Source organism: Oncorhynchus tshawytscha, linkage group LG03, assembly GCF_018296145.1.
Source record: "Oncorhynchus tshawytscha isolate Ot180627B linkage group LG03, Otsh_v2.0, whole genome shotgun sequence".
Classification (NCBI taxonomy): Eukaryota; Metazoa; Chordata; class Actinopteri; order Salmoniformes; family Salmonidae; genus Oncorhynchus; species Oncorhynchus tshawytscha.
This window is the reverse complement of record NC_056431.1, coordinates 18875773-18899383: the sequence shown is the minus strand read 5'-3', so window position 1 is coordinate 18899383 and position 23611 is coordinate 18875773. Positions and strand designations below refer to the sequence as shown.

The following is a 23611-nucleotide window of genomic DNA, read 5'->3' as shown; positions in this document are numbered from 1 at the left end:
AAAGTATTGAGATAAACTTTTGTCATTGACCAAATACTTACTTTCCAACATAATTTGCAAATAAATTAATAAAAAATCCTACAATGGGATTTTCTGGGGTTTTTTTCTCTCATTTTGTCTGTCATAGTTGAAGTGTACCTATGATGAAAACCACAGGCCTCTCTCATCTTTTTAAGTGGGAGAACTTGCACTGTTGGTGGCTGACTGAATACTTTTTTGCCCCACTGTATGTAGATATCTTTGTTAGAAAGAATGCTATATTTCTCACATCTAATTTGTTTGCTTAGCAATTTCGATATAAACTGGGCAGGTCTTCGTTCAAAATGAACACTCCATTGGAATTCCAGTTAATTCAAGTATTGACGCTGTCACATTAACATGGTAAATCAGAAAATACCTAGTAAAAGACCAACACCACCCACTCCACAAACACACCAACATGCACATGCACGCCCACACACACACACACACACACATGCAAGCACATACACATCCCCACATCACCATGACATGTTCTCGGTCTGAGAGGGGAACTGCTGGTTGATCAATGGAGACAGTCTTGGTCTCATTATCTAGAGTGGCTGGCCCAATCAAACAGTACCTGAAAGAGTCTTAAAGGAGCTTACGTCTCATTCTGCTGGCCAGTGAGCTCCAGAGGGCCATGGGCATATGCTCCAGGTGCCCCAGTCTATGCCAGAGATCAGACAGATTACAAATGGTCATTGATGAGTGCCAGACTAGCTCCCTTGCACATGAATGACTCTCATACTCGAGACTCCACATGGTTTGACCTTAAACATCACACTTCTACTTTTGAAACAGAGAGAAGTAAACATCTAGGCGGTCGGTGACTTCGACCGCCTAATGCTGCCCGAACAAGGAGAGGCACCAACTTCGGCGGAAGTCGTGACAGAAAATCCACTCAAACATGAATTCAGCACAGGAAGAATAGTTTGGGTTGAATAGGGCCCCATTTTACATGAAAAAGTGTGAGTAATCAACATGCAGTTTAGTGGGTTGTTATCATTGTTGAGTGTATGTCACGAGATGCATTCTTTTTTAAGGGGTGATTTAAGCATGTAGAGTCATGTCTGACTGCATGTACCTAAACATCATGAGACAGTATTCATATATACACAGTCCTGACACATTGGCTCAGGACCATAGGGGGTTGACTAACACAGGGAAGTACCCACTCCAAAAACAGAGCAATCATGATCATATGCAGAAGGGGGGACCATAGCATAGAATTGTTGGGATTTGCCACAGACAGTATTTAATATTCTATATAGAGAGGCCACCGTGAAACTTTTGTATGTATTATACATAACCCTGATTTGAGTCGCATGGAAAAATTCAACTTTGTTTCAGCTATCCAAAGTGAAGGTCCAAAGTTATCCAAATAGCATATCCCCCCCACCACCAAACAACACCACCCCACTCACCACATAGCCTCAATTTTACCTCTGATTTACAGCATGCCTAGAATTATTTTGCATTACTCCATTGAGTAATTTACAACGTAGGCTCATTCTGAAATAAGAAATATTGTACAAATATTTTGTTGCTTGATATACAATCATTACTTTTCTTTCTTTTCTGAATCTTCTAAATAAACAGTAAGAGGATACAGCTTGTCTACATCTTTTAATTCAAATAATCGTCATACGCTTGTTATAAACATATGCGACTGAGATGAATGTGCACAATGAATAAAGGCCTATTGCTATGTTAAATATTGACTTTGAAGTTAGAGACGCTCCTGAAATTTGACACCTGACATCATCTGGCTGGCCCCTTTAGATGAGCGATTCCAGATGTAATTCCCCTTTACTGAAACTTTTCCCCCTCCTAAACTCCGTGCTCCGGTCGCACTTCCTCAAACTCCAGACTATATAACTACTCACACAGTAACCTACTTCATCGCAGGGAAACAACTGGTCAAAGGAATTCATCCGACACCTTCTCTCCAAGTCTACAACCAAGGTAGAATTTGCCAACTCCCCATTTTTTCAATTTCTTAAATCGGCAAACTTTTGATGTTGCCTTTATGCCTATATGATTTTTTTTACACTGTCATTTTGTATAACTGTGTTCATTAGAACTTTCAGTTTCACTTGGGATTTTATGTTTCCATAAAACAATTTACCAAATCGAAGGATTGCGTTTTGACAAATAGTAGGATTCGTTTTTTTTTATAGGGAAAACATTGCAGAGCAGTGATGTGATTATAAGTGTACTTTATATATGCTGTTTGCAACAAAGAATGCACTTTGGTCATGGTGTAGCCAAACAGTTATCAAAGAAATGAAACTGTTCTCAAGTTAATTATGAAACCTTTATAGCCTGTATAGCCTACATTAATTTATAGCACCATGAAACAATGGGAATATTAGACATTGAGTAAACCATCAATTGCTAGCATTATTACTGTGCGGCAAAGGTTTATACAGTAACATGAAGTTCCCTATGAATGATCTGAGGAATTTCCCATAAAACATACAGGTACTGTCTTTTGTTATGTTACCACTTAATAATGAGGCGGAAGCCAGAAAAATATGAACTGAAACTCAATGTACTTCAGCTCTCTTATGGATGTTATGTTGTCAGTATTAAAGTCAACATCCATTTCTGTATTTGTACTGTAATTAGTGTCCATCTTTGGGATTGCCTAGACCAGCCTTTCTTAAAGTATGGGTCGTGACCCGAAGTGGGTCGCGGACATGTTAATAGTGGGTCGCGACGTGTCAGAGTATATTTAGAATTATTTCATTAATTACTGGAATTGATTTGGCCAAGTGCATCTGCGTGTGCTTCGTGGTTTACTGGGTATTTTTTTCTGCAGTTTTCTTGAAGATCACTTCGCGACACACACGATGCAGCGCTGTCGTTCAGCAGCAGATGATGCGCTGTCAGCCACTGACTTGTCATTCCCACTCGCCGTCATTCACCGCTATCATCAAATGGAGTCATGCTAGCCACAAGTTCTGACCGAGCTCAATTGTCATGAAACGCATATACAGCGATGAGTTTCTCTCTCTTTCATACAAACTTATAACGAGGAACGCCCACAATGTGTTTTGTGTGTGGAAGCGCTTAGTAATGAGTCTCTCATAACGAACAAATTAATAAAACGACACGTCCTGACCAAACATCCACAGCATGATGGTAAACCCAGGGAGTTCTTTCAGAACAGGGCAGAATGATTCAGGAAACAGTGATTCGACAGTGGAAAAGTAAGTCAGCTAGCAAGGCATTGTTGTCATTTTATAACAGGTGATAATAAACAGAAATAAGGGAGTACTAACTAACTCTCATAGTAGTAGATGTGAGTTTCTTTTTCAAACAATCCCCTGGACTTGTACACAGCTAATAGCTAACATTAGCCAAAGCAACCCTAGTAGCAGTACAGATGAAGATGAAAAATGATCAGGCCTAATGTACATCTTACTGTAGAAATTATTGTTGAAAACTAGTCTAGGTTGGAACTGTTGCTGTTATAATACAATAATAATTTGTATTCTTAACTGGAATAAACTGATTGAAACTAGATGCTTTTTGAGGCAAACACACTCACAGTTCTGGGTTGTTCATCTACAACAGGAAGCGGTCTCCTGCCTGACTGAGAAAGCAGTAGATGTTCTGGTCCAGTTTGGCACCACATACCTATGTCAGTCTGGGTTCTCAACTGTGACATACTTCAAAAACAAGTACATAAACAGTTTCAAGGCTGAGCATGACCTCAGTGTTACACTGTCAAGACATGCTCTCATTAGGACTGTGTGTGTGTGTTTTCTGGTCTATATCTGTGTGATGTGATCAATCGGTTTATCCCAGTTGAGAATAAAAATATGTATTGTATTTTAACAGCAACAGTTCCAACCCAGACTTTCTTTCAACAATCATTTCTACAGTAAAATGTACAGTAGGCCAGATTATTTTTCATCTGTACTGTTACTTAGGGTTGCACTATCAAAAACTGAGCCTGTGTGTGTGTGTGTTCTGTTATTCATCTGTGTGATGTGATCAATCAGTTTATTCCAGTTAGAATTCAAATGATTTATTGTATTTTAGCAGCAACAGTTCCAACCTAGACAGATATGTAAGAGTGTTTTTAATGGAGGAAAATAAACATGAATATATATTTATATGGATATTTAATTCCATTGATATTTGTTTTTGTCTATATTGCATTTGTTTTAGGCATAATTTCAATGAAATGTACCAATATTTATGTATAGTTGCATATTTTCCTAAGCTTGGGTCCCAGGAAAACACAGAATTTCTCATTTGGGTCCCAGGCTGAAAAAGTTTAAGAACCCCTGGTCTAGACAATTAGGTGCTGCCGCAATATGTAAATGTAGAAATATAATGCAATTATCTAATTTTCTTTATCAATGTCATATGTATTATACATCAATGACGAAGCAGCCCTTATGTCTTTTCCCAGAATGCTGCTGTGTGGTTGTGTACTGTTGCTCTTGGGCTCAGTCCTAGCCCATCCTCTGGATGAGATGTCACTGGACACACAGTGGGACTCCTGGAAGACCACCCACCTGAGAGAGTACAACGGCCTGGTGAGTGTCTGTCTGTCTTTCTGGCTGCCTGGCTAGCTACTCACATTTATGCAGTGCTTTTTGTTTAAGTTCTGCCCATTCCTCCTCCTAAGGTTAGCAATTACAGAACGATTACCTCAACCTTGGATAGCAAATATTCATGATGTTTCTTATTTGCTTTGATGGTGAAAAATGCTTTTGAATATCAAAGCCATTCATCATTATGAAATTAGTTATAATATAGTGTGTCACTTATACGTATAAGAACAATGTGATCTTTATAAGTCAATAGTTTACAAACTATTGTGGAAAACTTCTGTATGTGTTGTTGTCCCTTGAAATGTTTTGTTATGATACCTTGCAAGCAAGAAAAGCAGGAAACATGAGAACCAATCCTCCGTTCAGAATTTCAACTTCCTTGTTTTTACAGTAAAGAGTTATCAGCCAAGCTGTTAGAAACTGAAGTATTTCAGTGCTATAAGATAACTTGATTTTATAAGACTATGTTTGGGCCTCACTGCTTCAGGATGTGTGTCCCACAATTTGCAGTCAGCACATTCCTCAGCAGTCAGCCGAAAACACAGAACAGCACTTTTTCCCCTACTACATCCAGCTTTGAAGCATAATTCCCCACACAACTGTAATGACTGATCGAAGGCTCTGTAAAGAGTTGACAATAAATATTTTCCTAACTACCTTTCACCTCCACCATTTTGTGTCTATATGAACCAGTTCAGTTGCACTGTGGAGACTGTGAGCATAGGGACCAAAGAACACACAAATGGCCAGCTGTATGATTGACAGTTGTGTTTTGTTGATGTTTTCATGGTAGGGGGAGGAGGCGATCCGTAGAACCATCTGGGAGAAGAACATGCGTCTGATCGAAGCCCACAATGAGGAGGCCGCTCTGGGCATTCACTCGTACGAGCTGGGCATGAACCACCTGGGAGACATGGTGAGTTAGTGAGCCACATCCTCTATGGGTGTTTTTTGTTGTTGTTGTGTACATGGAGAAAAAGCACACCAAAAAGGGAGGGTCTAAAAAGGGTCTAAGTAACTCCATGTGGAAACATACGTCTGGAATGATATGTCAGAGGGAAACTATTTTGTGTTTACTGTCCTCGGTTATACTTTCTAATCAGTGTCTCCCTACTGTCCACAACTTATCATTTTGGGTATGTGTTTCAAATAGGAGAATGTCCCAAAGGTTTTATTTATAGTTTTATTTCACAAGGAAAATCAAGCACAGGACAGAGTAGTGACTTTTATCTGATGCAGATAGAACACAGTCATCTGTGTTTTTACTCGTGCAATGGCCTACTGATTAAAAGGGAGGGTGTTAGGTTAGTGACCATTAAATCTACCCCTAGCTGTGACATGCATGTCAGGTTGGGTCATGAGTGATGACTGTGTTAGCGGAAGACTTGAACTTGAACGGGCTGTAGATTAAAATGGTAGGGAAAAGCAACCTGATATATAGCTGCTTGGCTTTTACTGCTTGGCTTCTATGCCACTCATTAATGCTTTGTCCATTTATTATCCATCGGAGGACCCAGAGATCTGTTCATCTGAATGTCAGTTTCACTTCTATGTTCAGATACGCTGTAAATAAAAGAAGGATGTATAGTACTTCCAGTTTTACAGAGACTAGCAGGAACCTAACATGTTTCAGCACTCATACTCGTGTCAGGGCATGGTGGGTTTAGAATTATGTCAAATGTGTCTGTTTAAAAAAATATATATATGTATTTCATGATCTCCAATGGGATTAATAAACCATTGATCTATCTATATGTGATAACTGCTGGACTATAAACATGGAAACATTTATCTCTACTTATAGTGGGTAAATGGTTCATAGTCTATTGCTATGCATGCATAATTCCCTCATCCTCATTCCTCTCCTCTCCCCAGACGTCAGAGGAGATAGTTGCAAAGCTGACTGGCCTTCAGGTGCCCATGAACAGGGACCGTAGCAACACCTGGATCCCTGGCAACAATGTGGTGAACCTCCCCAGGTCCATCGACTACCGCAAGAAGGGCATGGTGACCCCAGTCAAGAACCAGGTTAGAGGATGCGAACAACAAAGAGCTGTCACTCAAGTCCAGTGTTTCCCCTAGATGTATTTCTTATTTCCTAGATTTGTTGCACCAAAATGTTCAATCAAGCTTAATTGAGACCAAAATAATGGTTTTAGGTAGAGAGCATCTGAACCATCTGAACATTTTTAGGGGAAACACAGGGTTATAAAGAACAGATTTCATATTCCTCTTTGCTTTCAGTGAGGTAGAAAATGATCACAGTTACAGTACAGTCACGTAACCTGTCTAGGACAATAAAAACCCATGGTTTGTCTAATTGACTTAGACAAGTAAAGAATGTTTGATTATGAAAGGTAATTACTCATTATGATCTAATTGGACACTAAGGCATTATTTATTATTTATGTAAACATGGAATTTAGTTAAGTGGTACATTAAGTACCCAGGCTGAAATGTGGAGTAAATCTTTGCTACCAGGGAACACTGGGAGATTAGCCCTAGATTTATACCATTCATCTAATGAACATTAGGTCACTTTACATGAGCACTAATAGTCTGTGGTATCACCAAAGAGCTGTCAGGTTCAGGGGGGGTGTGATAGATAGTGAGGCGTAAGTGCAGTATGTCTACCCTCTAGTGGTGAATAAGATAACTACAGAAGTTCTGAGGCCAGCCGAAAAAAACATTTGCTCAAACCCTCTGAAAGCTTTTTTTCAATCAGGGCCTTTGACTCTCTGTCAAAGTGTACCACCTTATGGACAAATTGGAGAAGGCAGCTCTGACAGGTCTGTAAATGTTTTATGTCCTCTCTTTCTCAGCTCTCCTGTGGCTCCTGCTGGGCCTTCAGCTCTGCTGGGGCCCTGGAGGGCCAGCTGGCAAAGACCACAGGCAAACTGATAGACCTCAGCCCCCAGAACCTGGTGGACTGTGTTACTGAGAACAGTGGCTGTGGTGGAGGCTACATGACCAACGCCTTCGAATACGTTGAGGAAAACGGAGGCATCGACACAGAGGAGGCTTACCCTTACCTTGGCCAGGTAGGGGCATGGTTTGGCTGACATTGAAAAAGAATGTGACTGTCATTTTAGTTGTTCGCCAAACAGCTGTTTTAGTTTGTTGAAATGACATTTTCAGTCAACGTTTTCTTACAACACGTCAGGTGAGTTGGAATATGCTAGATGACGTTTGCAGTTTCTGATTGAGCTATCACATCACATGCTCTTTAACCAAAACAAGCTAATAAATACATGCGGTTAACCATAAAGTGCTCAAATGTATTTTTTGGACCAATTCCGGGAAGTGGTGACGTCCATGGTCTTATGTTTTCTCCAATGGCCTAACTACAAACACAAATACTCACTTCCATATTTTTTTGTAATTTGCTTGCATGTAAAAAACACAACACTCAGGCAATTCTTTCTTTACCACTTCTGTAGTTGTCCACATTTTCCTGTGATATATAGAACACACCACTACCAAGGTACTATGAAAGTCATTTGTCATTTTCTAGCAATGTACAGTAGTAACATAGCACCAAGACCAGCTATAGTGGAAAGTCAGTAGGCCTGATCACCAACAATAACGAGACAGCCTACAGGGAGGATGTAGGTATTCTTACGGCGTGGTGCCATTTAAACAACCTCTCTCTCAACGTTAGCAAAACAAAGGAGCTGATTGTGGACTTCAAGATAAACCAGGCTGGACACACCACCATCCCCATTACAGGGCTGCCGTGGCGACAGTCATCTCAGAGAACCTGAAATGGTCTAACCACACAAACACTGTAGTGAAGAAGGCAGCGACTCTTCAACCTCAGGATACCGAAGAATTTCACAGTGTTCTACAGAAGCACCATCGAGAGCATACTGTCGGGCTGCATCACAGCCTGGTATGACAACTCCACCACCCGGACCACAAGGCTCTTCACAGTGTTCTACAGAAGCACCATCGAGAGCATACTGTCGGGCTGCATCACAGCCTGTTATGGCAACTCCACCACCCCGGACCACAAGGCTCTTCAGAGGGTGATACGTGCAGCCAAACACACCACTGGGCGCACACTGCCTGCCCTACAGGACCCCTACAACACCAGGTGTCTCAGGAAGGCCGAGAAGATCATCAGGGACCCCAGCCATCCAAGCCATGCCCTGTTCTCCCCACTTGAATCACTCAAGACGCATCATGGCAAAAACTGAAAGACTGGCCAATAGCATCAGGCTGCTGAATAGCCACCACTACTAGTCAGCTACCTGCTCCCTCACCCCTGATACTCCCCCCATGGACATCCCCCCACACCCTCAACTCTCACTTACCTTACCTGCCACATCCCCCCACATGGACATCCCCCATCCCCCACACCCTCAACTCTCACTTACCTTACCTGCTACTCCCCCATGGACATCCCCCCACACCCTCCTGCTGCTTCCCCCCTAACAACATTCATCACTGTTGCAGTTGTTAATATGTATATTATAACTTTTGGGTTTTCATTTCCCCCAATGATCATGATGCTGCTCCCACTGTGGTCATTCTACCCCCCCCAACAGTCTTTACTCTGCCTCCACCCCAATGGACATTTATTTCTTCATCACTGCCATGGTTGTTATTATGTATATAGTGTTATTTCTAATGCTTTTATTACCATTTTCATTATTTTATTTCACTAGTCCTGCATGTTGGAGCTCACAGCCTAAGATTTTCACTTTACCTTGCAACCACACCTGCAACCCTGTACATGTGACTGTTAAACAATCAGAATCTGAATCATAAATAAACCAATCCATGTCTACCACTCTGTCTACAGGATGAGCAGTGTGCCTACAACGCATCTGGCATGGGTGCTCAGTGTCGCGGGTTCAAGGAGATCCCTGAGGGAGACGAGCAGGCACTGACCAAGGCTGTAGCCAAAGTGGGGCCTGTGGCTGTGGGCATCGATGCCACCCTCTCCACCTTCCAATTCTACCAGCGAGGTGAGTGACATTCTGCCTCCAAGAACCATGGATAGAAGAATCAACCACTTGTAGTGGTTTAACACACGACACATGCCAGGTAGACTCCTAAAGCGCTTCTCTTAAAGCTTATTGAAGCTCATTCCTTTACACTGTAATTTACTCAGGTGTGTACTACGATCCCAACTGCAACAAGGATGACATCAACCACGCCGTGCTTGCAGTGGGCTATGGACAAACTGCCAAGGGCGAGAAATTCTGGATCGTCAAGAACAGGTGGGTCACAATGCACTGGGCTTATTCAATGGCATCAGGTAACACGTTTCACACTGTTGACTTAAAATGTATTTTTTCTAAATCACGATTCATTCTCTTTATCCTCTCTCTCTCTCTTGCTCTCCCCCCTCTCTAACAGCTGGAGCGAGAGCTGGGGCAAACAGGGCTACATCATGATGGCACGTAACCGCGGGAATGCGTGTGGCATTGCCAACCTGGCCAGTTACCCCATCATGTGAACACCAAGCGGCAGAGGGCACCATGGAAGCAGGGAAGCTAAACCACATATCAATGACTACACCCAATACCGAAAATAACACTATGTTTCTGGAATAGCACATTCATATAGTCTGGAGGTTTGAGTATCACAGAGTTCTTTTGCAAGCACTTTTAAAAGCCCTACATCAAGTCTTACTGTTATATCTTCAAACTGCCAGACTTCAATTGTAGTCTGATCTACAGTGGAACAACTATGATTGTGATGAAGATTGTGCGTAGTGCACAGCACTTTACATAGGTTGTATTCAGTGTGTCAGGTCAGGTAACATTGCTGTGCAATGGGAGTTTTGTCTCACTTTCCTGTCAATGCAAAAATGGCTTGTTGATCAAGATTGCTCCTGGTGGGTTTTTTGATGATGTTGACTTTTATTTTATTGTTCAGCACTTTTACACCAAATTCTGTTGATTGAATTGTAACATTGTTTTCTATTAAATGGAATAAAAGTTGATTCATTTGAAATGTGAGTGTGTGTGTGCCTGTACATTTCCCCATTGAAGGAAAGAGAAGTGAAAGAAAAAGACAAACTGAAAAAGGAAGATTAAGGTTCCTGAGGTTCTTCAGCTATATTAAGTATCTCAAATCAACTACCACTCAGTATACCCTAATGCAGTGCTGTATGTATACATACACAACAATATGTAAGAATTATACATGTATTTGTGTTGACTGTTCAATCTGATGATGATGAATACAGTACAGATTAGAAGCCTTCTTGAGGTCCTGAGATAGAGAGACAATGACAGAATAAACAGGTGAAAATGTCACATACCAGTTTCATACCAGTAACGCCTCTTCCTGCCTCAGACTCACCCCCTCAAACAACAGACTTCCTGTGATCTAGTCTTAAAATCAGATGAATTCTCCTGAATAGTTCATGTAGTGTTGATTAAATGTAATGTTTATAAATACACTGATTGCAATGTTTAAAAAAGAGATTGGCAGGTAGCCTACTGTTAAGAGCAATGGGTCAGTAACCAAAAGGTTGCTGGTTTGAATCCCTAAGCCAACTAGGTGAAACATCTGTAGATGTGCTCTCAAGCAAGTCACTTAACCCTAATTGTTTATATATTTTAACAGATATTTAAGAACAGTGGGCTGGCTACTAGTCAGAATGATATCTGGCTATATATTTTTATATTTCCCCCCTATCCTTCAAGAAGTCATATACATTCTAACGAAGGGGTCTATAGCATTGTTTTTAAATGCAATGAGAAATAGTATTTTAGCATGGTGAACATAGACATTTATAGATGACACAATAGAAATGGTCAATGAGGAAGTTCTACCACATCACCTTCACAAATAAATATAAAGCAGGAAAACAGATCCCACTGAAATCAATTGACGCGCCTTGCTCTCCTCTGAAGTCATCATCAGGTGCACTCCGAGTTTTACAAGGTAAAACCTTTCTCCGTTTTCAGTCGAGGCAGATAGGCTATTTCCAGTTCATAATGTAGTTAGCTAGACTCGTTTAATTAGGAATTTGGTTTTAACTTGACCTTATTTAAAAACATTTTCATAAAGCATTCGTTTTACTTTCGTTTTGAATATGTCAGTGCAACATTATTTGCTTATAACCATTCATATATTTATGTTTTCTTCCTTCTGTGAAATTGTCGAATTCCTCTTTTCATTACAACCTTTTTTGTAACTTTTGTACAACATCAACATTAATTGTACAGTTTCATAAACTAAGTTATTTCTACTGCTAGCCTAGTGGCAAACCTACTAAGATACTTATTTAACTAAAAAATAAGCCTACACAACGACACAATTTGCTTAATTTCTATGAAATTATATAATTGTACCCGTTTTGGGGCTTTCTTTTTCGCAGTAGAGATGGGTTAACAACACCGGTACGTCCGATAGCCTAATCTTGAACACTGAAGCTTCCTATTGAATAGACCATAAACATTTTTCTATATACAACGTTTTTTGTAGAATCTGAGTGATGTAATTATTTATTTGATCAGTGTTAAAGACTCTTGGTCAACAGTTTGTTTGCGCAACAGTTTCAATACCCGTTGATGGTTGGTCTTGTGACAAACTGACTCATTGTGTATAGGCTACAGTAGTTCCTGTCGCAGTAAACTTATTTGCGCAACTTAAACTTAATTGAGTCACACACTAGTACTTCCTTATTTGGATACACAAGGAAAAAGTACAATAGAATTGCCTCCTGGTTGAATAATACTTGTCTATGTTCTGTGCAGGCATGATGTTGTGGAGCCTGCTGCTTGCTGCACTATGTGGCACAGCAGTTGCCCTGTTTGACCCAATGCTGGAACAGCACTGGCAGATGTGGAAGAAGACACATGGCAAGAACTACCAGACTGAGGTGAGATGAACCAGCATCACTACAATATGTTTTGGCTAGGATAAGGCAAAGCTGCTACTATAGTGGCATTTAGACAGATTATGTTTGCTGTATAGGTTGAAAGTACCACCACCACCTTTCCCACATACATTTTTTAAAAGTGTTTTAACCTTTATTTAACTTGTCAAGTCAGTTAAGAGCAAATTCTTATTTTCAATGACAGCCCAGGAACAGTGGGTTAACTGCCTTGTTCAGGGGTAGAATGACAGATTTTTACCTTGTCAGCTCGGGGATTCAATCTTACAACCTTTCGGTTACTAGTCCAACGTGCTAACCTCAAGGCTACCTGCCACACCATTTCTTACATCTAACTAGTTAACACTGAATGCATTGTGATTCAACCTGTGTGGTTTACATATTTGAAAGTGTATTGTTTTACAAGTCATTGACTGAGATTTTTCTACCCCTGTGTGTGTGGATACTGTGTAGGTTGAGGACTTGGGCCGAAGGGAGGTCTGGGAGAGGAATCTTCAGCTGATCAGCCTCCACAACCTGGAGGCGTCCATGGACATGCACACCTATGACCTGGGCATGAATCACATGGGGGACATGGTGAGGGCCTCAGGTCACTGACAATGCCAAGGGCCAGTTTGAAACTCTGATATCTGAAATTGTAGGTAAACTTAGTACCTACCTTGGCCTGATTCCATAAAAGTTTGATGGTGCGTGTATGGAATATGATACCAAAAAAGGCATGCAGAATATGGTATGCTTTCAGTAGGTATTGGCATGCAGAATATGGTATGCTTTCAGTAGGTATTGGCATGCAGAATATGGTATGCTTTCAGTAGGTATTGGCATGCAGAATATGGTATGCTTTCAGTAGGTATTGGCATGCAGAATATGGTATGCTTTCAGTAGGTATTGGCATGCAGAATATGGTATGCTTTCAGTAGGTATTTTCATGCAGAATATGGTATGCTTTCAGTAGGTATTGGCAGGCAGAATATGGTATGCTTTCAGTAGGTATTGGCATGCAGTATATGGTATGCTTTCAGTAGGTATTGGCATGCAGAATATGGTATGCTTTCAGTAGGTATTGCAGTCAGACCTGGTATACATGAAGGAAGAGTCAGACATTTAGATTTTGACCTACATTACTATTTATTTTTTTGAGTTCCTTTGTCATTTTTTTCCGGCGTTCCATTTTCTTGGCCAATAGGTGTTGAAATGTTGCTAAACTGGTTTCCTGAAGACAAGACAGTGTGTGCATTCATTCCTAATCTTAGTGATTACTGAGCATGACTGCAAATATACTTCCTTATGCCTCTAGTATGTATAACAAGTGGATGTACCCTTTCATGAGTACGCATCTGATTTGTTTTCTGTAAATACACAAGTAAAAGTATCATCCCATTGCACTACAGTATGTGCCTTTAAATGTATTTGTGATCCTGATTCAATGCGTATCTTCCTCCAGTTGATGTAGCATTGGGTTCATGGGATGGATTTATTATGCTGATTACAGTAAGTGCTCTTTAAATGCTCAGTCTGGTCAACGTGTTGCCTCTTGTCAACTATTTTCAGACCCAGGAAGAGATTGCCCAGTCTTATGCCTCATTGCGTGTTCCTGCTGACCTCAAGAGGGAGCCCTCTGCATTTGTAGGATCCTCCGGTGCCCCCATTCCTGATACCTTTGACTGGAGAGAGAAGGGCTACGTCACTGAAGTCAAAATGCAGGTAATGACGAAGAGCTGCGGTTTGTGTGAACAGATGCAGTCAGTGCGGTTTGTGTCTGCTCCTTTATGTACTGACATGTATGTGTAACTGATAGATGCAGACACACCGCACACACACACAAACACTTACACACACACACACACACACACACACACACACACACACACACACACACATACTGCATGGTAATGTTTTTAAATATACAGTACCAGTCAAAAGTTTGGACACACCTACTCATTCAAGGTTTTCTTTATTTTTACTATTTTCTCATTTGTAAAATAGTATTGAAGACATCAAAACTATGAAATAACACATATCTAATCATGTAGTAACCAGAAAAGTGTTACTTTTTAGATTCTTCAAGGTAGCCACCCTTTGCCTTGATGACAGCTTTCCACACTCTTGGCATTCTCTCAACCAGCTTTACCTGGAATGATTTTCCAACAGTCTTTAAGGAGTTCCCACATATGCTGAGCACTTGTTGGCTTCTTTTACTTCATTGCGGTCCAACTCATCCCAAACCATCTCAATTGGGTTGAGGTTGGGTGATTGTGGAGGCCAGGTCATCTGATGCAGCACTCCATCACTCTCCTTCTTGGTCAAATAGCCCTTACACAGCCTGGAGGTGTGTTGGGTCATTGTCCTGTTGAAAACAAATGATAGTCCGACTAAGCGCAAACCAGATAGGATGGCGTATCGCTGCAGAATACTGTGGTAGCCATGCTGGTTAAGTGTGCTTTGAATTCCAAATAGATCATTGACAGTGTCACCAGCAAAGCACTCCCACACCATCATACCTACTCCTCCCTTCTTCACGGTGGGAACCACACATGCAGAGATCATGCACATGCTCTACGTCTCACAAAGACATGGCGGTTGGAACCAAAAATATCACATTTGGACTCATCAGACCAAAGGACAGATTTCCACTGGTCTAATGTCCATTGCTCGTGTTTCTTGGCCCAAGCAAGTCTCTTCTTCTTGTTGGTGTCCTTTAGTAGTGGTTTCATTGCAGAAATTCGATTATGAATGCCTGATTTACACAGTCTGTTGAGATGTGTCTCTTACTTGAACTCTGTGAAGCATTTATTTGGGCTGCAATTTCTGAGGGTATCTCTGGGTCTTCCTTTCCTGTGGCGGTCCTCATGAGAGCCAGTTTCATCACAGCGCTTGATGGTTTTTGCGACTGCACTTGAAGAAACTTGAAATGTTCTTGACATTTTCCGTATTGACTGACCTTCATGTTTTAAAGTAATGATGGGCTGTTGTTTCTCTGCTTATTTGAGCTGTTCTTGACCTAATATGTACTTGGTATTTTACAGAATATGGCTATCTTCTGTATATCACTACTATTGTACCTTGTCACAACACAACTGATTGGCTCAAACACATTAAGAAGGAAATAAATTCCACCTGTTAATTGAAATGCATTCCAGGTAACAACCTCATGAAGCTGGTTGAGAGATTGCCAAGAGTGTGGAAAGCTGTCATCAAGGCGAAGGGTGGCTACTTTGAAGAATCTCAAATATAAAATATATTTAGATTTGTTTAACACTTTTTGGGTTACTATATGATTCCATATGTGTTATTTCATAGTTTTGATGTCTTCACTATTATTCTACAATATGGAAAATAGTAAAAAATAAAGAAAAACCCTGGAATGAGGAGCTGTGTCCAAACTTTTGACTGGCAAATTGTAAAGTCTTTCGTCTGTGTTGGACAGCAGTAAGACTAGCTGTCGTCATTGGTGTCGGCTAATGGGGATCCTAATAAATATATCAAATAACATTTGTGTACATGTGTACTGTTGTATGTATATCATAAATGATATGTATTATCTTTTTTAACTACTGGTAAATATCCTTGGGATTAATGAAAGTTGTTGCTACAGGATAATAACTGATATCAGGATGTTCAACACAGCGCTGTCTCTTTTCAGGTCTTACTTCCTCTGTTTGTCTACTGTAGGCCTCTTCCTTGTTCTCAGTTGTTGAATCAGTTCCTTTTTTGTGAGGTAGTCGTTGGCCTAAGTGCTAGGGTGTGCAAGTTTAAAACCACTGAATGACAAGCACAGCACATCTACATAACATGAACATTTCAGTTACACTTTATTGTTCCAGTAAAATGTTTCTGTATTACATAGTAAAATAATTACTTTTGGGGTACTGTGAGAACTGAATCAAGCACCACGAGGCACTATTTGACACCAACTTGTGAATTATATTGCACTTTTTCCTTTTGATTATATTGCACGTTTCAGCAAACATTGCTACCACATCATTTCTTGTAGATTCAATAATAATGAAACAGTACTGTAAAATAAGGTATTACTAATAGGACTCTCAAATGAACTTTATCCAGGTATTAGATGGGGATTGCTTCTGTCTCGTCCATAGGGCTCCTGTGGCTCCTGCTGGGCATTCAGCTCTGTCGGAGCCCTGGAGGGCCAGCTGATGAAGACCACAGGTAAACTGATAGACATCAGCTCCCAGAACCTGGTGGACTGCTCCTCCAAATACGGCAACAAGGGCTGCAATGGTGGCTTCATGAGCCAGGCCTTCCAGTATGTCATTGACAACCAGGGCATTGACTCTGACAAATCCTACCCCTACAAGGGAGTGGTGAGTATAAACTAGTATTAACAGCATTAATAGTGTGTAGCTGGGGTCAGCTGCCCTTGGTAAGTAGCTGGTTGTAGCTTATTTCCCATGCCACATTAGCCTTGTGCAGCACTATCTGACCCTTTTGTTGTCTTGTATCCCCTGTTAGCAACAACAGTGCAGCTACAACCCTGCTCAGCGTGCTGCAAACTGTTCCAGGTACAGCTTTCTACCTGAGGGGGATGAGGGGATGCTGAAAGAAGCCCTGGCCACCATCGGACCCATCTCTGTTGCCATTGATGCCACCCGACCTCCTTTTACCTTCTATCGCAGTGGTACGGAAAAACTTCATTTCAACTTCTTGGGTCATTTTTTAATTTTTTTTAATTTTAAGGATAGTATGTATGGTCTTGACATTGGTCATGTATATCTAAATCTGAAACAATGTGGCTTTCATTGAGTAATTGTCCACTTTATGGTCAACTGCTGGGCTTTGTCTTGTGGAGAAATGCATATATATTGAGGATTGACTTGTCATTGTCCAACCCATGTATCATTGTAGGAGTTTACAATGATCCAACTTGCACAAAGAAGATAAACCATGCTGTCCTTGCTGTGGGGTACGGTACTTTGAACGGGCAGGATTACTGGCTGGTGAAGAACAGGTAAGGGGATTTAGAACTTCACTCAGAGTTTCCATCTTCAAAGCTCCATCTGCTCTTCTGTTGTTCTGTATCTAGATATTTAGTCAAACAGGGCTACTGTTCAGAGCTGAGATGAAAAGATCCTCCAAGTGGACTTAGTATCCAACTTTATTCCCCTTTTCAAACCTCCATCTGCTCCTTTGTTTCATTCCAACAAACAGGACCATGGTGAAGGGTTAAAAAGGGAAGTGGAAAGAGAACTTAAAACTCAAATTAGGCTTTAGACAAATGAACCTTGGTCGTTTGGGAGTTAATGTGATTGTTTATTGTGGGGTTATTCAACCGGGGGTCTGCGGCCCCTTAGGGGTACTGCAGGGGGTCCGCCAAAATAATAATTTTAATATCAATGTTTTTATGAATTTCTCTAGCAACAACAGAATAAACAACATACCGAATGTAGAAAAGAGGAGAAAATCTTATTTCTACACTGAACAAAAATAAAAACGAAACATGCAACAATTCAAAAGGTTTTACTGAGTTACAATTCATATAAGGAAATCAGACAATTTAAATAAATTCCTTAGGACCTGATCTATGAATTTCACATGACTAGGAATGCCGATATGCATCTGTTGGTCACAGATACCTTTAAAAAAAAAAGTAGGGGCATGGAAATCCATCTGTATCTGGTGTGACCACAATTTCTCTTGTATTTTTGTTTAATGAAATAATGTCAACTTTATCTCTTAACTTCTAATATTGAGCAAATTACACTGATTGGAGCCAATTACACTCACTGGAGTATCGAACATAGGCTTTGAAAAAGCTCCCGCGAATAGGCTAACAGTACGGCAAGTGCCGCTGGCTGATGGTTAGCTGACTAAACTCAACTCCATGGTGGAGGTTTCTGATTAACACCACCAACGGAGTTGAGCAGAGAACAAGCTTTGGGGAATTTAAGCTCTGACTACATCTGTAAACTCTGACTACATTTAAGCACTGACTACATCTATTTGCCCAAGGTCAATACTTCAACATTTTAACGCTTACCTATGTTTGTCCTCTGTAGTTGCGTGTCTTTCTTTGTTTGATGAAATCCATATTTTATTCTGTAAATGTTAATCACATATACAACCACTGACTGTTTTCTCGAAGATGGCAACTTAGCGTGAATGCGCATGTGCCAGTTGAATCTCAGATGAATTCGGCCTAGTTCTCCAAATGCTCATTTCCAATCCAATTGCACAATCTAGGCCAACATCATCAGAGATTCAATTGGCACATGCACATTCAAGCTGAGTTGCCATCTTTGAGAAACAGAAACGAGCAAACAGTCGGTGGTTGTATTTGATTAACATTCATTGAAAAGGGAAGTCCCGCAACTACAGAGGACAAACATAGGTACAAGGTAAGCGTTTCATAATTTACCTTTTTAAAGTATTGACCTTGAGCAAATCAATGTAATTGGAGCTGAATTTCACAAAGCCTGGTCTCTCCTCAACTCCGTTGGTGGAGTTTTTCAGAATCTTCCTTTACCATGGAGTTGAGTTTAGTCAGCTAGCTGCTGGTAAACTTTCTTGACTTGGACATACATGGCTGGCTAACATTTGTTTAACCAGCAAAATAGCTGCTCATAGAGAAAATGTGTTTAGAGTTACCTTTCTAGCTAATAGGCAATGTTAGAGTTTACATTTCCTCTTACAATTATAATGTGGGGAGGTCAAAATACTGAAAAACAATCTACCAAATCTATTCCATTATGTTTCACCTGATGATAAGACAAGACAGGTGATTTATTTTGTAACTAACGTATGATGGGGGTCCCTGGGTCGCCGGTTTGCCTGGGAGGGGGTCCCTGGGTCGCCGGTTTGCCTGGGAGGGGGTCCCTGGGTCACCGGTTTGCCTAGGATGGGTCCCTGGGTCGCCGGTTTGCCTGGGAGGGGTCCCTGGGTCGCCGGTTTGCCTGTGAGGGGTCCCTGGGTCGCCGGTTTGCCTGGGAGTGGGTGCCTGGGCAAGAAAATCTTGAAGACCCCTGGTTTATTAAGTATTGATGTTCATTGGAAATATGTTTCAATCTTCCTCACCTTCTGTCTAGCTGGGGCTTATCGTGGGGAGACCAGGGATATATACGGATGTCACGCAACAAGGACAACCAGTGTGGCATCGCCTTGTACGGGTGCTACCCTGTCATGTAACTCCTGCCAATCAAAGGGGCCTAACTGGAAAAGCTGAGCCCTTTTATTAATTTAATGTAATTCATTTTTACTTCCTCCATTGATTTAGTGTTGTTTTTACCATTTCACTTTCTATCACTTTCTGTCTATATAGACAGTACTTCTTTAGAATTGTTTTTACAAATCATATATAAGTCAAATGTGATTATCTACATTATCACCGTAGCTAGCATCCAGGGGGTGTACTTGTACATCAAGCTGCCTCACGCTACAGAAACAGGAGATAGGCTCCTGCTCCTATGAGCCGTTCTGGCTCGCACATGCCAAGGCTCGTGCAAGGCTACATACTTATTTAAATCAAAGTATATTTTGTCATCAAATAAAAAATAACTTTTAAAGAACTGATTTGAATTGAATGAATACTTCCACCTCCAAACTGTAGTGACTGTAAATTGCAATGTGTGTTTATTTCCATTTCCTCAGTCACAGTGTATGTAGACCTACATCATGTGTGTTGCCATGCAGCGTGAATGAAGTCAGCAGACCAACAAACTAAATTGGGTTACAAATGAGTCCTTTTAATTTTTTGGTGCAACATCACAACAAACAATTTCACATGAGGTATTCAAAGGGATTCTCTTTAGTTGTTGTTACAAAATGTCCCACCATGATTGACATGTAAAGTGTTGTGTTTTAAGCCTTTGGTTGGTTAGCCGCATTCATTAGTTAGTCTAACACATGGACGAGAATGGCACGATAAGTATGGTGGGTGTCCTAGTTCAGGAACCCAGACACAAACCCATGTCAAATACAATATTTCCCCCAATTTGGCCTCGTTTAAGCTTTTGAATGGAGTCATGTATTCCTGCTTCCAACAGTGGGATCAAACAGTATTTCAAATACACTAACATATTGGAAAAGGAATAATGGTTTTACAAATGTGAAAAAATAGCTTTAGTCTCCTCTTGACCTTTTGTTTTTGGTTGAACTCTTGATTCTTGGGCTTTCATAACTGTTACAGTAAGTCACATGATTCTAGTTTGGTACAAGGAATAGGCAACGTTGATTACAGCAAGATCCTCCTTGCTTGGATTGTCACCTACTTTTTTGGTCTTGAAAATGATTATATACAGATTATTGGTAAATATGACTTCTGTAGTACACTGGAACGCTGTGGCTGGATGGGGCTTGGTTGCTCCTGTAACAGATTGATTCCAGCACATTTGGTTTTGAAAAAGCATGAGAGACAGATGGACAGACAGATAGACAGACACCCTGAAAGGATGGAATCTTTGGTTAAGAAACTTCTTTGCCACACAACATCTCACACAGTTGAGGTAGATGGGTAAGTATTCATGTACACAGGGGGACAAAGGGAACACTGGGGTTACGGAGTCAAAATACTTCCTCTACAGTCACAACTTCATGTCAATCTCTCAGTTCCAACTTCAAATGCTGAACCTAAAAATACTGTGTTACTTAACACATCACACTGGACTTCACTATCTTTGGATTTCTGGTGTATTAATTAAGATGGAATGATAACCCCACTTATAGTACAAAAAACAATATCAGAGGGTATCCATGCATATTCAGCTATACTTTAGTATATAATGTACCTGTGTTTTTAAGCCCCAGAAGAGCTTGAAAACATCCTCGCCTAAGGTGTCCTTTAATCTAGAGAGACATTTCTTTACACTCCACTAGGGGGTGCAATAGGCGTAAACTGATGACAGACCACCTGCAATACTCTATCAACTCTCCGTACAAAGGGGAGTTCTCTCCTCAGTTAAGACAGAGCAGACAATGACTGAAAAGTCTCTCCCCATTTGAAGGCGGACTCTATTCTAAAATATGGGCCGTGTAAAAAAAAATAAAGGTGTCATGGGGACCTATTGTCTTTGATAGAACACCATATGACAAGCTTGAAAAAAAGGAACATCAAAACTGGTAGGGGTTTTCATGTTCCCTGCACCAGACTGGCCCCCTCCCTTGGTCCCAGCATGCTTACAATTGTTGCTCATTAAACTTTAATTCTACTCTATTGTGCCCTTCCACCCCCTCTCCCAAAACATTGCACCCTGTTCAAGGGTGATTCAGCCACCCTTCTGATCTCCCCGCCCCCTTTGAATGCCCCTAAGCCCACGGGTCTGGCCAGGAGCGGACCCTTAAACCAGATACGCAGAGAGGAGACGGATAAAAAGGCTCCCTTTGAAGTCTGCAAAAGTCGATGGCCTCTTTCATGACCGCCCGTCTTTCAAGTGCACGCTGTGAAGGGGCCCCGACAACACGCCCCTCCCAAGGTTAAAGACAGGAGAAGCGCACGTTAGCTGGTGGACAAGCTATCCCTCCCCACTACCCGCCAAAGCAAAAATGAGAAAATGCTAGAGGAGCCTGTGGAACTGAGAAGACTGGCAGAAGGGATGAGTCTGGAGGATGGTGAAATCACATTGAGCAGGACATAGACAGGAGTGTGTACACTGCAGCAAGGGGAGTCACTGCTATGCAAACCCCAGGAAGATGCACAGCATGCATGTTTCCATGGGGTCTCAAAGGATTCACACTTAAGAGCCTGAAATGCTCTGTAAGTGCAACCCTGGACTCTCCAGACACTCTGCTGAATGATGTTTGAACACAATTTTACAAGCAACCTGTGAGCCTATGAGATGTCACATTACCACAACATTCAAACAAGCTTAGCCTCGGCATAAGACCTGACCACAGAGACATTTGCCAATAGTAAAGAAATCCCCATTATTCTATAAAAAAAAGGCCTTAAAGAGAGAGATACGTAACATCACTGGGAGTCGGGGGAGAGGAAAGGGGTTTAGGCCATACATTCAGGGAGGACAATCTTAATCTTTGGTATTACGATGGGATTCTACAACTAAAAGTGCCCATCAGGAAAAAAAAGTCAGTTTCACACGGACATACAAAGCATTATTAAATAAATACTTACAGTATATAGATAGCATAAATAAATAACCAAATAAATAGAGAGAAAACAAAAGAAAAACAATAAATACACAAATGCAGTAATAAATACATTGATCAGTTCAGCAATGGCATTTTAAATTCTTGCTCCAATGAAACTGGTTATAAAGAGGCATGTTAAAACCGTTCCTCGAGGAACTAAAATGACCTTGGTGTACGTAGCAGGACTGGAACAACAACAACTCATACTTCCATTGGATTTCTATAAATAGAGCAATGTGCTTGAAATCTGTACAAAAGGGCTAAAAGAATCACATTCCTCCATTTTCTAGGCGTCTGTAAAAAAAAAAGAAGATTTGCAATGGAGCCGAGGTTTGTTCAGTTAAGTGTTTTGAAACATGAGTGGAAAAAATACTACCTTACTACTATACATTGTGTTACAAGTACTTCTTCTTTTGCGTCCGTCGAGTTCAAAGTGTTTTGGTTGAGTCAAAATGGCTACAGAGCGTTTGTTTAGTAGGTCAGTCAATGTCTTAAAGCTGGAGGGTTGCATCAAAAAGTCTCTGACTTGGCATCCCTTGAAATTCTGCCCTTGTTTACAGATTCTGTCCCGATTTAAAATGAGACACACCAAGGTTGCTCCTTGAAAAGTGTGATTCATTCAAGCTGGAACCGTTGTCAAGAAGTGTAAAAGACAAGTCAAGGTTCTCGTGACAGGTAATGATCGAAAACGGAGAATCGTGGAGAGAGAAATAACCTCCTGATCATCCAGAGAGTTCTGCAGTCCTGCGAACCATGTTATATGGGAACACATGCCGCATTCTTTAGAAAACGTGATGGAGCTATGATTTTGTCACAATCCCCATGTTATTCTCTGTGACCTTCATCTTGACTCCTCAGAGAAACAAAGGACATAAGATGGAGATCTGTCGATGTAACGGGTGGTGAAAATTTGAATTAGGGGTGTTATGCAATGCAGCGATGCCTCTTGATTTCTGTTTCTAGTAAGGGAGATGAAATTAGCCCTAAGGGCAAACAAAAGTATGGCTCCTCCTGATTATTAATAACCTCATAACCACACTATTCCTTGTGCCATTTT

The 23611-nt window shown here is 41.0% G+C and overlaps 2 protein-coding genes across 2 annotated transcripts; both read left to right on the top strand.

Annotated features, from left to right (window-relative positions):
* The first annotated feature begins 1827 nt into the window (after positions 1-1827).
* Positions 1828-10567, top strand: LOC112229285 (cathepsin K). Its single transcript, XM_024395120.2, has 8 exons — positions 1828-1986; positions 4451-4577; positions 5389-5511; positions 6471-6623; positions 7418-7636; positions 9403-9568; positions 9715-9823; positions 9963-10567. Exons 2-8 carry the CDS (start codon positions 4452-4454, stop codon positions 10060-10062), a joined length of 996 nt encoding a protein of 331 aa, XP_024250888.1. The 5' UTR covers positions 1828-1986; position 4451; the 3' UTR covers positions 10063-10567.
* A 781-nt stretch (positions 10568-11348) lies between these two features.
* On the top strand, positions 11349-19979 carry LOC112229276 (cathepsin S). The gene is made up of 8 exons (XM_024395110.2): positions 11349-11501; positions 12317-12441; positions 12910-13032; positions 14008-14160; positions 16557-16781; positions 16930-17095; positions 17323-17425; positions 19500-19979. Exons 1-8 carry the CDS (start codon positions 11375-11377, stop codon positions 19597-19599), a joined length of 1122 nt encoding a protein of 373 aa, XP_024250878.2. The 5' UTR covers positions 11349-11374; the 3' UTR covers positions 19600-19979.
* Positions 19980-23611: the final 3632 nt, after the last annotated feature.

Coding starts and splice junctions, on each gene's coding strand:
- LOC112229285 (XM_024395120.2), top strand. CDS start 4,452: ATGCTGCTGTGTGGTTGTGTACTGTTGCTCTTGGGCTCAGTCCTAGCC. Junction 6,624..7,417: donor TGACCCCAGTCAAGAACCAG/GTTAGAGGATGC, acceptor TCTCTTTCTCAG/CTCTCCTGTGGCTCCTGCTG. Junction 7,637..9,402: donor CTTACCCTTACCTTGGCCAG/GTAGGGGCATGG, acceptor CTCTGTCTACAG/GATGAGCAGTGTGCCTACAA.
- LOC112229276 (XM_024395110.2), top strand. CDS start 11,375: ATGAGGAAGTTCTACCACATCACCTTCACAAATAAATATAAAGCAGGA. Junction 12,442..12,909: donor GCAAGAACTACCAGACTGAG/GTGAGATGAACC, acceptor GATACTGTGTAG/GTTGAGGACTTGGGCCGAAG. Junction 17,096..17,322: donor TTTTACCTTCTATCGCAGTG/GTACGGAAAAAC, acceptor GTATCATTGTAG/GAGTTTACAATGATCCAACT.